Source organism: Pseudochaenichthys georgianus, chromosome 10 (assembly GCF_902827115.2).
Source record: "Pseudochaenichthys georgianus chromosome 10, fPseGeo1.2, whole genome shotgun sequence".
NCBI classification, from domain to species: domain Eukaryota; kingdom Metazoa; phylum Chordata; class Actinopteri; order Perciformes; family Channichthyidae; genus Pseudochaenichthys; species Pseudochaenichthys georgianus.
Window position 1 is genome coordinate 33,398,203 of NC_047512.1, and position 14,920 is coordinate 33,413,122.

General features: G+C 39.6%; 1 protein-coding gene across 5 annotated transcripts in view; it reads right to left on the reverse strand.

Moving 5' to 3' along the window:
- Positions 1–14,920, reverse strand: part of LOC117453702 (capping protein-inhibiting regulator of actin dynamics) — a 53,952-nt gene that overhangs the window by 34,374 nt on the left and 4,658 nt on the right. For 2 of the 5 annotated variants that reach the window (XM_034092619.2, XM_034092617.2), the window contains exons 1-2: positions 8,771–9,398; positions 1,819–1,868 (exon numbers count right to left, since the gene is read on the reverse strand). The exons of 1 other annotated variant lie outside the window; for it this stretch is intronic. In XM_034092619.2, the coding sequence (XP_033948510.1) occupies positions 1,819–1,868 (50 nt within the window). In that variant the 5' untranslated portion in view covers positions 8,771–9,398. Of the gene's footprint in view, positions 1–1,818; positions 1,869–8,770; positions 9,399–14,920 lie in introns of those variants that run through there. 2 more of the 5 variants (XM_034092618.2, XM_034092621.2) reach the window with 2 other exon arrangements.

A 14,920-nucleotide genomic window follows, 5' to 3' on the forward strand; every position in this document is an offset into this window, starting at 1 on the left:
AGGAAAAACATGTGTTTATAAAGGTGGCATGAAAGTAAGTCCGTCTTAATTTTTTAAGAAAAGGGTACTGATGTTTACGAATATTAGAGAGATGTTCAATATCCTAAAAAAACACCACCGGCCATAATTGCACCGCTAAAACAGGGCACAATTCAGGTTTGGGTTTTGGTCTGAACACATCCTAAAACGTACTGAAACATGATGTAACTTTAAGAAAGCTTACAAGACAGCCATGTGTTCCCAGTTTGTTGTTAGTGTAGAGGCTCTTTGTCTCCATTAATGAAGTGTCTGGAGAGCTTCTTGTCACTATGTTTACAGTTAGTTTTTATTATAGAAACGGATGGAACATTCCAGAGTTTGTTGACGTGCTACAGCTTTCTTCAGTATTACCGTTATGCAACCATTGGCTATGATCATCATCCTAATACTGGTCATGAGAATCATCATGTACGTCAGAGAAAAACAACTGAATTAAACTATAACTGTGAAATCACCTCCTAAATAAACCGTGGTATTAACAGTATTTCCATATTTGTATTATTGTATCACATGGTCATAAACAGACACACTGATGTTGGTGCTGCTGTTATGAGTGCTGGACAAATCCATTTCCTGTCTGATGACTGACACACACACACACACACACACACACACACACACACACACACACACACACACACACACACACACACACACACACACACACACACACACACACACACACACACACACACACACACACACACACACACACACACACACACACACACACACACACACACACACACACACACACACACACACACACACACACACACACACACACACACACACACACACACACACACACACACACACACACACACACACACTATGTTGTCTATGATATGAACTCAGGAAAAGTGCCTAGGGAGAATGAAAACTTGACACATGTTCTTTCAGTAGGGAACAAACCACCAAAGGCAAAGACTCAATAATTGACATTTTAAAATGTACTGAGTGGGAACGTACACAAGATTTAACATAGTTAAAACGTTTGTTGAGAGGTTTTTTGGTGATAATAAAAAATGCTGGTACACCTGCCTTTATAAGGAATAGTTTAGCTGTTTAAAAATAATATTATTGTTTTTCATTTCATTTTTCACTTAATCGTTTATTTGGCAGGGACAATGCACAGTAATGAACACTTAAGACATTAAAATGTGTCAAGCGTAACAGTGCCAGATTTAGCTTTGAGCTAATTTCCATCCGCACCCTCACATAAAACATTTAAGAAAATTACATTTTCCAAACATAGCAAAAACAAAATACATGATATGATGGGATTAAGATAAAATGAATACCCTTCCTCTGTCTGTGCGTCGAGTAAGGAGCAGAAGCTAAGAGGCAGTTAGCTTACGCAAGCATAAGACTGCAAGCTAGGTGAAACAGCTAGCCTGGCTCCCTTCAAAGTTAAAAAGTCTGAATACACCTAGAAAGCTCTTTAATTAAAACATGGTGTCCTCTTAGTGACAACCATTCATACAGTAAATAGATGTGTAAAAACAGCACATTTTTGTTTCACATGGAAATGTATGTAGCCTACTTAAACAACTTGACGCTAGCTAAGCTAGGCTACAACAAGCAAATTGACTCCCGCCTCTCCCTCCATACTTAACACACAGATATGATTGTGTGATCAATCTTCTCATCTAATTCTCAGCAAGAGGGCTGATTCCCAAAATGAAAAGTCCTTAAGTCAAGCGGAAAGACAATTTCCTGTGTAAGTATTAAGTTCAAGGTCAGAGGGTCAGAGGGTCAGGGGTCAAAATGACTGACCTGCGCCCACTTCCAAAGCCGACTCCCCATGGTGACATCCTCCTTTTCATCTGAGAGAAGAATGGAGAGATGACGGGGAAGGAAAGAGAAAAGGTTAAAAAAAGTCAGAAAAACAGATTTGAAAGAAAAGAAAGAAGCAACAACAGCGGGAAAGGGATGCGAGGACGAGTAAGGGACACAAATAAAGAAAAAGACATTGAAAAACAGAGAAGACTGGGACAACACAAAAAAGATAGGAGCAAAGGGGTCAGAGAGAGGGGTTGTGGGAAAGAGCAGCATGAGAGGGAAGAAGAAACCGTTAGATAAACAGATGAATATTAGGAAGACGAGACAGACGAAAGAGAAAAAAGACTTACAGTAAACACAGAGGCCTTCCTGTATAAAGATGCTACCAAAGATGGTAAAGACGCACTTTCTGAATTCACTTTCTCACTCACAAAGAAATAATAAAAGAAAAATGATCTATAGAAACTATTTGTCTCACACGGGCAAAAGGGGGTTGACCTGATCAACAGTTTCTACACTCTGACAAAAACCCATCACTTTAAAAGACATAAAAAGCATTTTTACATATTCAACTGTCTGAAAAAAGGCTAGTCTTGTAGTTGATATTAAACATTTGATAGCTGTGTTAACCAAATACAAGGCACAAACTGAATCAAGCAGTAAAACATATTTTTATAGTTTAACATGTTGGAGAGTCTTTCTCTCATAACATGGAAACTAGTCTATATTTCACAGTCCTGGAAAAAACATGAAACAATCTGGAGCTCCCTCCTTTCTTACAGTCTCATACACAAGAGCAGGTTACATCATTTTGTTTATCTGAGCTCCTTCCTAATCTTCATTATTTATTTGTGGAGCCATTTCAACTATGCTTTCTTTCAAGGCACTTTTACAGCATGAATTGTTTTCCTTTTGCATTCTTCCATGACTTTTCTGGCAGCTGTTTGTTAACGTTTCTGCAGCCTTGCAATGCACGCAGAATAAACACTCAGGCACATCATTAACTGTATTTAGAAGCTGCTCAGTATGTGTATGGGCATGACCGTGTGTGTGTGTGTGTGTGTGTGTGTGTGTGTGTGTGTGTGTTGTCATGATACCAACATTTTGGTTTCGATACCGATACCAAGTCAAGAATTGCGATTCCGATTCTTTTTCGATACTTTTCTTAAAAAAAGGGAAACAGTCTTAAAAGTAATTATTGTGCTTTATTTCACACCAGAACCATAACACAAACGTTTAAACAATGAGAACAATAAACAAAATAAATGACAATAATTCATATTAAATAAAATTAAGCATCATCTCAAACAACTTTTTTGTTTTATAAAATATATATATTTTTATAACATGTAATTGTACAGTAATATAAATAATTATTGACAAAATGTATATTGCAGATGTTAGCCACATTGGTAAGTTAGCCATATTAGACAGTTATCATTGCCATTAATTGCCTCTTCAAACTACGAAAACGTTCGTTTGTCACAAAATAAATTACACTTGTTTGACTTAGATTTGAGGGCGTGGGCTTGAGCATGATGTAATTATGTTATCTATCACATTCGCTAACCTGTCTGTCTTTAAATTCTCTAAACAGCTCTGGATGCCGGTCGGCGAGGTGCTTAGCCAAGTCTGATGTGTTGGCTCCCTTGGTTTGCAGGGATCTAAAACATGTCTCACAGACAGGCCTCGTGGTGTCCGTAGGCTTGCCCTCACTGTCAGAGATATAGCTCAAATACATCGAAATTTCGCTTCTGGCGTCTTTTTTGTCAACAAGCCGAGGCGCAGCGGCAGTTGCACTCCCACTTGCAGCCATGCTTCTCGTTTACTCACATGCTCTGGCAGCTAGCGCGTGGCCGAGTGCACAAGAGAGAGGGGAGGGACTTAGAGCGTGCTTGAGAGGGGAGGGACTGCAGGCACGGCTGCAGTGCAGGGAGTGGAAGCAGAGCGCTGAACACGCAGAGCGCTGAACACACAGCGCTGAACACACACGGCTCTTATTAAAACGGCGCTTTCTCACCGGAGTACTTTCCCCCGTCATTCTTAAAGTACCGATACTAATGAAACGGAGGAATCGTACCGTTAACGGTAGGGTATCGCGGTACCTTTCAAGTATCGGTACACCGTGCAACACTAGTGTGTGTATCCCCCTTATTACATAACAATGGATTAGCACGTCGTAGAAGGTTTACGGTGCTGACTAATTGGCTCTCATCAGCACCGACATGCTGATGTCTAACATGATGTCTGACTTTGACGACTGAAAATTCCCCAATGGTATAGTCAAAAATTAAGCTAATAATACAGATGATAAACCTTTCCATGATTCTGAAAAGGTTTCTCTGTATCCAGGCACATGCAAATTCCTGTTTAAATTATAGGATCATGTAATCTAGTAACATCTACAGCCTTGTAGCTCCTATATTGGATTTACAGCTTTTACAACACAAATCCACTCCACTGCAGTCCTAATCCTTCTGTACAGTCACTGGTAATGGCTTATATGGACCTTATTACATTAGTACAGCCATTAGAGACCACATAGCAAGAGATTTACAATCAAACAGCAGCAGAGCTTAGAAAAGTACAGCAGCTTTGAACTCACATTCAACATCTCAATTCCTGAAGATCTTCAGTTGGTATAACTGTGACCAAAATGAGAAATCTTGAATTATTTTTGCCTTCGCTAACATGATTATCCAAGAAGAAGATTCCAAATGAAAGCTGTTCCAATTAGTCAAAAAAACGAGTGTGCCACATCATTTGAAAACCCTCCAAAATGAAATGAGTACTTCCTTAGTCCAGTTTTCACACTTGCAAAAGTTTACTAACAGTATTTTTTATGTAATCTTGCAGACAAACCAACAAACAAACCCAAGCGAAAAGATATCCTCCTTGGCTGAAGTGATCGCAGTAATGATTTCTCATAAGGCTGTAGCGGAACAAACCCCTTGCTGTGTGGCTGTCAACACTTAAGAGAGCTAAACCTCAGTCATGTGAGAGCCGTTAGAGCGAACGCTGTTAATGCGTGGAATTCTGTTTACTACCGTACAATCCACCCCTTGATGTAAGACTGCTCATTCGACACGCCATCACCATTGGTTTGAAATGCTTTGCAGAATACATCGGGATGTTTGAGGTGATGAGGGTTCTTTGGGGTGTTGGTGTGTGGGGAGGACTCATCTGGACTATTACATTTCTGGCTCCAATATTCAGCCTGATATTTCCTTAGCAGGGATCATCTTCAACATATCTCTGTGCAGAATCCATTTGGGACCAGTTAAATACCTATTTTTAAAGGGCTTGACCAGACAACTAAAACAATATCTTTCTGAGACACACAAAATAAGCCCAAATCTTGATTTGATCTGAGTGAGAGAAGATGAGAGGTCGACTCAAGGCAGTGCAGATAAACTGGTCGCATTGATATCATGTTAGTGTGTCCATAAAAAGCTGCAAGTCTTTCATTTCCAAATATAGAAAGGGAGATATGCAGGTAAGGGATCAAGTGAGGTTGCGAGGAAGTGGGAAATATTTGCTGGTCAGCTAAAACGATAAACTCGGCTGACTGAGATCAACCATTAATGAAAGACATGTTTTATGTATAAACATAAACAGCATGCATATCAACGTGTACCAAGTTCTCAAGTTTGTACCTATGCACTTTTCTTTAAATGAAGCACAATCATCCAATCAAATCAGAGATGGACCAAGGCTTTCTACAGCTTTAATGAATACAGATACACAGTAGTGCAGGACTGAAGCCTTATGTGGATTAGTTTATCCAAAACATCGGACTCATAATCAAATGTTGTTTGTTTGTTATTTATTATTATTATGACCCCTGCTTACTTTGGCGACATATCCAGCATACAAACATGATAGTGCGTCATCAATTAGAATTTAGCTCAAGATAGCAATTATTTTCCAGATGATCAAACCAGACTTCAGACTCTGTCATCAATTTACACGTAAAATAAAGGGAAGTAGCTGTTCCTAGATCTGGTTCATTCTGGGCTGGATTATTGAACGCTATACAAGGTCCAGTCTGGCTGTCACATTCTGCCATCTTGTCACATGTCTCTCGGCAAGTTATCCAATAAAACATTAAGTGGGAACAGCGCGTAAAAAGGAAAGCATCCACACAGGATAAACATCTTTTATTCTCCCATTACTAGTCTCCCCAGATGTTAAGAAAGCTTTTGTTATTGTTTTACATCTTCATTCCTTAGGACTGAAGAAGCTCAATTTGACCAGGGCCATAAAAGGATATGAGATATAAGGAATGTGGCCAGATAACAGAGCTGCACACCAATATTTATTTGTTCCCTCCTCCCCTCTTTGTCTCTTCATTCTTTTTACATTTTTTACTCGAGTCGAACCGCACATACCTCACTGGGAACATGGCCTTCAAAACCGGGGTATTTCCTCTTGAGCTGTTCAACCATTCAACAGCTGCATAGTCAGCAGGAGACGGTGACTACAAAGGAAAGTATCCCTTCAATTTGACATCTTAGCACTAAAGAATATCACTGTTACTTTGACTTTCCCATGCCTTAAAATGCAAAAGATATTTAAGAAAGTAACAGTACTCACTTAGTACCCAAGACCTCCAAAGTGTGTTATAACCATTTGGATATAAACATAAAAGATGTGTTAATACATATTCTAGCAAATATAATAAAAAATGTGCAATGTATTTATCTTATCTGTAATAAAGTTCCCATCAATCTGCCAATAAACAAGTTTTTAGGCTAAGTTATCAGTGACATGCACGACGATGGGAAAGAAACCCAAACAGAAATTCATCCAATGAATTCTACATCATTCTACTTTGGATTTTGAAAATGGCCATTATTGTCCTATAGCTCCAACATGCTTTTGAAGGCCTGTTAACATGTATCAAACTGTATTTTCAGTTTGGTTTTTCTCTTGTCTTACAGCTCTTCTTCTTATTTCACTTCTCCATCTCGTCCCGTTTGAAATGGGGCTGTGCTTAGCAACAAGCCTTAAATGGACTCAAGACAGAACCTGGATAAACACTCTCATCAGTCACTCTGCACAGTCTACATTCATTTACAGCTGCATCACCATTCCTGCTAAACAAACTCAACCTACCATGGTTACATAATGACTTTTGAACCAAGGAAATATTGGGTCCAAAGGTCCAAATCAAACAAGACGGCTCTGAAAATCCCTAAATCTGCCAGATTTCTGCAACAAAAAAAAAAAAGATTATACGTGGCTTTTGAAAAAGTAGGTCACATTTTACTTTGGCGACAATAGGGCTAAGAATCGGCCACGATCAGTAGACTCAGGGGCTAAATCTATGTTCTACATCTCGACAGGAATCCTTCAAGCAGTTTAAAGTTTTGTTTTTTGTTTAGTTTAGTTTTTTGCCTGTCCTTGTTTGTCTCCCCTCCCTCAAAATGTAAAGCATCTTTGGGTTCAAGAAAAGCGCTATAGAAATACAATTTATTATTATTATTATTATTATTATAATAAGGCAGATGTACCACTCAAAACTCTTAATACATCTCTAAACAACGGTTTCTTCATATTAAACGTAGCTGATTGTAACTGCGATTTTGGCTGAAAACTGTAGTTGTTTCTAAAAGTCTTGGTAGGGCGGCCTCTGTCTGTTGAGGTCTGTTTGCACTGATAAGCACTCCTTTTTCGGGTGCTGCCCTCCCCATATTAACTGCATGCATAGAATACTTGATGTGGTTACATATAAAAGCTAGGGAGGGATTACTGTGTCAAATGTTAAGTTAGTTTATAGGTCTCTTCAGTCTTGAGTGTGTCTGGGTTTTTCTGCATACTGAGGATTTGTAGTAAGACGTGACTCAATTCACAAAATCCTAGTTTCAGTTCAAGGAGTTCTTTAGTTTAATCTGTGTGTAGCAGTCTTGCAGCTCATTACCACTCTTAATTTACTTTCTCTCGAAGTCACACACACAAACAAAATGTTTGTCTAAGTCAACTCTGCTGAGAGGGCCATAAAAGCTTGCATTGTTGTCATGCCATGAGACTGAAAAGCCCAAGACAAAGAAAGTGGAAGGGGGTATCAGTGCGCCCAACACCACAGATCTGGTACAAGAAAAGGTACTTTGCTATATTCAAAAAGCTAAAGGCACTCATTATCCTAACCCTATGTGGTCCTCTCACACTGCCAAGCCCAGTCCTATATATAGCCCGTCAAAGCATTCAAATCACTTCGGACTCCCACAAGCTACAAAAGAAACATGCACTGCTCAAATTGAAATGAGGAGAAAAGTATTGTATATGCACATCAGTTGAGTAACAATATGACTGATACCACATCAGAGAGCATTAACAGAAATGTTCATCTCCTAGCAACAGCACGTTTGGTTTTGGGATTTTCTGATTAGTCATTCACTTCCAGTGTCTCTTCGCTCGGCCAATCAGCTCTGAGTCATACAGCTGACTGTCATCACCAATTACAAGCCATCAATTGTCTCAATACACAATAGGGAACAAGAGTTCCACTAGATGGCTTCAACAAAAGACAGTGTCAGGTCTTGGACATCCCCCAATATATTCATTAAAATGAGCACACTTGAGTAAATGATTTGTAGTTTCTATCAGCAATAATACTTGTGTTGTTGTCAACATGTTTGGCACATCAGTACAAGATGACTACTTACAAATCCCATTAAAAGAGCCAGATACAAATCACATCCCGTCACACAGAGATTTAAAGATATTGTACATGATGAGATGAGATTAGTCATATTAATGTCAGACGAGATGTCAAATCAAGATTTTGCAATCTTCCAAGGCATATTTTATGACTCATCTTTTAGAACATGAAGACATTTGAGTAGGCTAAGTTGTTGTCAGTTGGTTCAACAGAATTTGCTATCACAAAATAATGTCATCATAATCATTTAACAGTACTACATTATGACAAAAAGACACTTACTTTGTTCTCTTGAAGCAATCGTACTTCCCAGCCATGTTGTTTAACTGTTATAGATTCTTTCCCAACACTTCTCTGTGCCTCTTTGGAAAAATAAATGTGTTTTTCTTGGTTTGTCCAAGAATAGACAACCCTCAAATCCAACACCTTGTTCTGTTGTCCCAATCCAAACTCCTTTTTTCTTCCTGAGTATCCAAGACTTCTTTCTCTTTCCAACAGAGAAGAGACCACAGGAGATTGCTCTTCAAGTCAGAACATCTTCTGAGGTTCCTCCCCCTTTTCAGCTCTACTACAGTCAAATTGTGTTGGAAGGAGATTTCTCTCAACTTTGACAGCAACAGCAAAACAGCAAGCCAATCCCAACAAATCCAGTACTCAACTGCAGCCACAGTATGATTATAACAGGATCACAACAAAACACAAGAAGCAAAGAATAACAAAGATAGTTTGAATCTTCCTTATTAAAAGGACCCAGGAATGTCTTAAAAAAAAGAAAACTTATTTTCCTATTGCGACTCATAGAACTATGGTACAACTCCCTGGAGTGGTACAATACGGCAGTAAGCTATAGGGAACACAATCGACTAAATGAGTGAGTGAGTAGCTGCTGCATGCCTCACTCCTCTCCTCCCGTCACCACGGCTGGTAATGCAGCAGGGGGAGGGCTGAAGGAGGGAAGAGGATAGAGAGGGTGGAGTGAGGAAGGAGGCAAGTGTGAACAAGAGACTGCCCCCCATTACTTTCACCTCTTTCTTTGTCTCTCTACTGTTCAGTGATATTAATTTATATATCCTTTAGTATGTAGTAATCAGGTTCAAAGAGGTGCATCTATTGTACAATCTTAACTTTGATGTGAAAACTGAAGGAACACAGCCTTTGGTAAGTGCTAGAGTGGCCTCACCAAGACTGGCATACTGTGTTAACCTGGTGCCACTGTCAACACTTAAGACTTCAACTACTGGCGCTGTATGCTAGATTGTGTAAACTAGCGTAGATAGCTAGTAAGCTAGCTAGCTATAGATAAATGTTTTTCATGACCTAAAAGTGATTTAAGTCTCCATGTATAATGAATTATAGCTGTTGTTGGTTTTACAGATTGTAATTTATTCTTTATGTTGTAGCAGGGTTCAAACGACCATCTGTGTTGATGCTATGCAGTATGCCAGTGACGCTGGGCAGCACTAACTAATTATCACTTAGCTCAGGGGTGTCAAACTCAAGGCCCGGGGGCCAAATCCGGCCCGCGAGTTCTTTTTATGTGGCCCGCAAGAGCTTGCAAAGAATATATTACGTTTATTATACGGTTACATGCCGATTTACAGAAGCACGTTGCCCATAAACTACATGTCCCACAATGCATCTCGTTTTGTGCCATGTGCACTGAAGAGACTTGCAATGAATTGCCCTGGACTTAACTGCTTTCAGACGTAGTTCATTACTAAGTTATTATCCTATCCGATAATAATCCAATTCAGAGGCAATAATGTAATATAATACATTATTTTATATAATATATATTTATATAGTCTTAAACGTTACAACCGGCCCTTTGAGTGCAACCATAATGCTAATGTGGCCCGCGATGAAATTGAGTTTGACACCCCTGACTTAGCTGAACAAAGCTGTACTGTTCTGACAATTCTTAATTGTTAATATTTATTGCCCCATTTTCCCTAAAATAATAGGTCTTATAGGAAGCTAGTTAGCTTGTGTGAGCTTATAGCCACTGTCTTGATAGACAGCTAGCATAATGTGCTTTGAATTTTTCAGCACATTGTTGTGGTTTTACTGTATGTCCCTCGACATTAACGTTAAAGCCTCCATAACATATGTTCAAGTTAAAGCCGGGTTTCATGCAAGAACTGTAATAAACACACCTGCAGCAACACACAGCAGACAGAGTAAGTTAGCGAAATTAACTGGTAAACAGAGGAACATGTAGCTGCTAAAGAGTTGGTGGGGAGAAAAAACAGAGCTAAGTAGAGTGAATATTGGACTTTCAATTGTCAAGTGGATACAAACAAAACTGCAAATGGATGTTGCTCTGTGTCTGCAGGACACTTTCAAGACATCCCTCTCTGAATCATGTGAATGTTGTATTTACAGAATGTGCCAAGGGACAATACAAATACATTAAGCAGATTTAACTTGCAATATGTCATTTAACTAATAAACCAAAATGGTATAACTGACATATATTTAGAAACCATTGCATCTCATTCACTGGACATCCTAAGCAAAACTCAGTATCTACGTATAGCACAGTAAAGTATGTGCCAGGACCTTGAACTTAATGACAGAACAGATTCTGACCATTTAAACCAGGCCATATAAGATAACATATATATTTATTGGATTTATTATCCAGTAAGTATATGGATGCACTCAGTATAGACTTTCCTTGTACAGTACACAGTGTTGTTCTACTTTCATATAATGGATAGGAAATTTCAAAATGAATCAATATCCAGCACTTAGCGATCACAGCATCTATTTGTCAGTTGACAGATGTTTGTAACTGGACCATTATAATATAGGCTGTTGTTTATGAATGCAACCGCCAAGTATGAACAATATGGGCCACTACCATGACCAAAAATGAACACTGAACAAAAAATTAGATCAAAAGTATCTCTCCGATATCAGTTTTTGCCATGCTTGTTTGAGATGACTTATAAAATGAACAATATGTAGTTTGTACCACTATTGTAAGTTTGATGGTGTGGTGAAGTAGTAGTTTGTTATTTAAGTGGTCTTCAATCGGTTAAGATTTCTTGACTGTTCATTGTTCAGGAGGTTTTTGCCTGGAGCCGAATGTTTCTCTGACGCAGCTTGGCAGCAAAATAACGTTCCAGAGGGAGTGCGAGTGAATGTGTCCTATTCTCAGGTTGTTAATATGATGAGTGATGATCCAGATATTCAATATGTTTAAACTGGAAGCGAAATGATCGGAAGAGGTGTGCTCTTCCCCAAAACAAATGGACTAAATGTGGACTCAACAGTAAAAACATTGGATTTAACCCTTTCATGTTAGAAATATCAACATTGTGTGGCTAGCGTAGATTCCGTGTTTCTATGGTAACATCCATGGTAACATCCCATTCGGAGGTTCAATTACTTAAATCCTAAATTCGTTACAAACATAGTAAAAAACAACCAAAAGAAGTAGGGCCTAGTGGTCATGCAACAGCCTGTCGCAGTTAATCACTACACTATATGTAGGGAGCTTATCCACCTACGGCCACTACAGCTACAAGAGCTTAGCGTGTGTGTGTGTGTGTGTGTGTGTGTGGGGCTGCAGTGACATAAGGATAGATCCTGAGATTCCCTGCTGCAAAAATCTCTCGGACACACACAATCTAGAGAAGAGTCCATTTTAACTGGCCAGCTAACTTAAATAATCAATGTAGGATCATTACAGAAAAAAACCAAGGTATTTTAAATGTAATCCATGACGGTTCATGTTTACCCATTCAATAGTCCGAGGATTAGGGAGCTTTCAAGTGAAAGATGTACTTCTTAGAAAATGCTTTGCACCGAATAGCAGCCCTGAATAAAATCCTATTCTACAAAAAATGGGTTTTATTCTAATATTGAGGCGACTGCATGAGAATTGGAGCGAAATGTGTCGAAGCATCGCAAAAACAAAATCACATTAATCATCTAAATCAGTCGCAGAGGAGAGGAGCGGTGATAGTGGAAGGATTTCTCAACTCAAACATGCCCAGACTGAATGTTATCCGTGTGATTCATTCATTCCAAACATGTTGAAATTGTATCTAAGCTGTCTAAGTCACTGGTGTGTGAGCGTGTGTGTCTGTCGCTGTAAACAAAGACAGAGTCGGTCTGTATCAGTTCCAGAGCTCAGCAGCTCCATTTGCACAAACACACTGTCTCCTAGATCAGTGTTGGCACACACTGAGAGATGCCTTTATTCACACACACACACACACACACACACACACACACACACACACACACACACACACACACACACACACACACACACACACACACACACCACACACACACACACACACACACACACACACACACACACACACACACACACACACACACACACACACACACACACACACACACACACACACACACACACACACACACACACACACACACACACACACACACACACACACACACACACACACACACACACACACACACACACACACACACACACACACACACAAAACCACCAGGAAGGACTCATTCAGAGTGTGCTTAAAGTAGTGTTTACAGAGGATTGCCACCATTTTAATGTATGTGTTAATCAGTCTTCCCACCATTACATTCAACTCTGCCTTTGTTTATTCTAAGGAGAGTTAAACACAGCCGGTCTGGTCACTATATACAGGGTTAGTTGGTGTTTAGCTGCCAGATGGAGGAGAAGGCAGAGTTGAATTGAGTAATACAGCAAATGCTGGCGTTCATGGGGAACATTGAGTTTTCCGATTGGATGTTTCCCTTCAGCATTTCACTCAAAATGGATTCAGGGTGTAAAACAGAATTTTCTTTTACATAGAGGCCATTAAAAGCAGTCAGTAGCTTTATCCCTGAATGCAAGTTGAATACCATTTGGACCAATGGAAGATATCGTCAGCTGACAATTTTTAGATTAGTCTTGATTCGAAAAATTAGATGGCTTTCAGACCAGAAGCACATGCATGCATCATTGGATATTTGAAGATCTAATGATGCAATACGTTTAGCACCAGACAACAATGCTTTCATGCCAATTAAGAGTCATTACCTGTGCAGAACACCATTTCCAGGACGCATTAATAGACTGCTTGGCCACTGCTTGGGCATTGCAACAGGCTGCCAACACAACATTTGTCATATCATCAACTCGTACATTTGTTATGGTGAACATGTCAGCAGTAACCGACCCATTGGAAGGCAGGAAAATAGCAACAGTTCATTTGGAGTTTAAGCTTCGTTTTTCTCTCCACGCCTCAAGCTAAGTTTTGTTCTGTCATTTGGCAGGAAGTGTCCAATGGGTTCATCAGAATTATTTTGGAGCCGTCTGCTGTGACCAAAAAACGATACCAAAGAGAGTAAGGAGATTGAACTGAAATATAAAAACCAAAACAACGCGCTGAAAGATGCTAAAACGCTACACGAGAAACTGCAGGTGGGTAACAATTATCTATAGGTCTGTCATCACGAGCGTCTCCTTTAAGATCACACATGGTCAAATCTAGCGATAATCACACAAGATGGATTTGCCTCTGTCCAGGTATTATCACAGCACACGCATTCCACGAATGTTACTTTCCCTTTTAAGTGGGAAAATTAACTTGTCTCGAAGTCTTTTACAAAGGAATCTAAATACTACCCTGTGGAGGGAGATTTATGACCTTCCAGTATGAACACCTGGTACCTCACTCCTTTTACCTCTCAAAAATCACCAACAGGAGGTTTTTTTCAAAACACAGCTATCCAATGTCTCGTTGTATGTGTGCTGTATGAGTTTCCCAATGGCGACAAGTCCTAACGGATCCAAGAACATGGCGAAATTCTTCATGTAATATTTAAATGGGCACGAGTGTGTGTTTATGTGTGTGTGTGTATATGCATGTATCAATCATACAGCGTTCTGTTTATAGAGCCAAGAGGAATGTCGGTCAGTTTCCATCCAAGGGAAAAAAAGTGGTATTTCCTGAAACGGGCCTGAGTCTGGACCCACCGAGGGAGAGAGAAAGAGAGACCAACTGGAAGGCAGTGGATTTATTAAGTCTGCCTGGATGTCATGTTTTCGGTTCTCGTGTGTCTGTCAACATTACAGAAAAACTGCTGGCTGGATCTTGGGTGAAGCATGGGCCAAGAAAGAACCCAAGTCCTTTAGAAGGGAATAGGAATCATGGGTCACACCTTTTTGATAGTTTCATAAGCATTGCCATATAGGACATGGCTTTGGCTGTCTTGCCTTCATCAGTGGAGTGAAGGATGTTTCCTCTGGTTACTTGATGTACGGTGAATTCATTAGTCATTAAAGACCGTAGGAAGGATGTAGGTAAAGTACAGGTATAAATAATAAAATGAACAATGGCTGAATTCCATATAGCTGTTTCAATTTCAGGTCCTGGGGTCAGTTTCACACACATGTATTGCTGGTCTTTAGGGTTA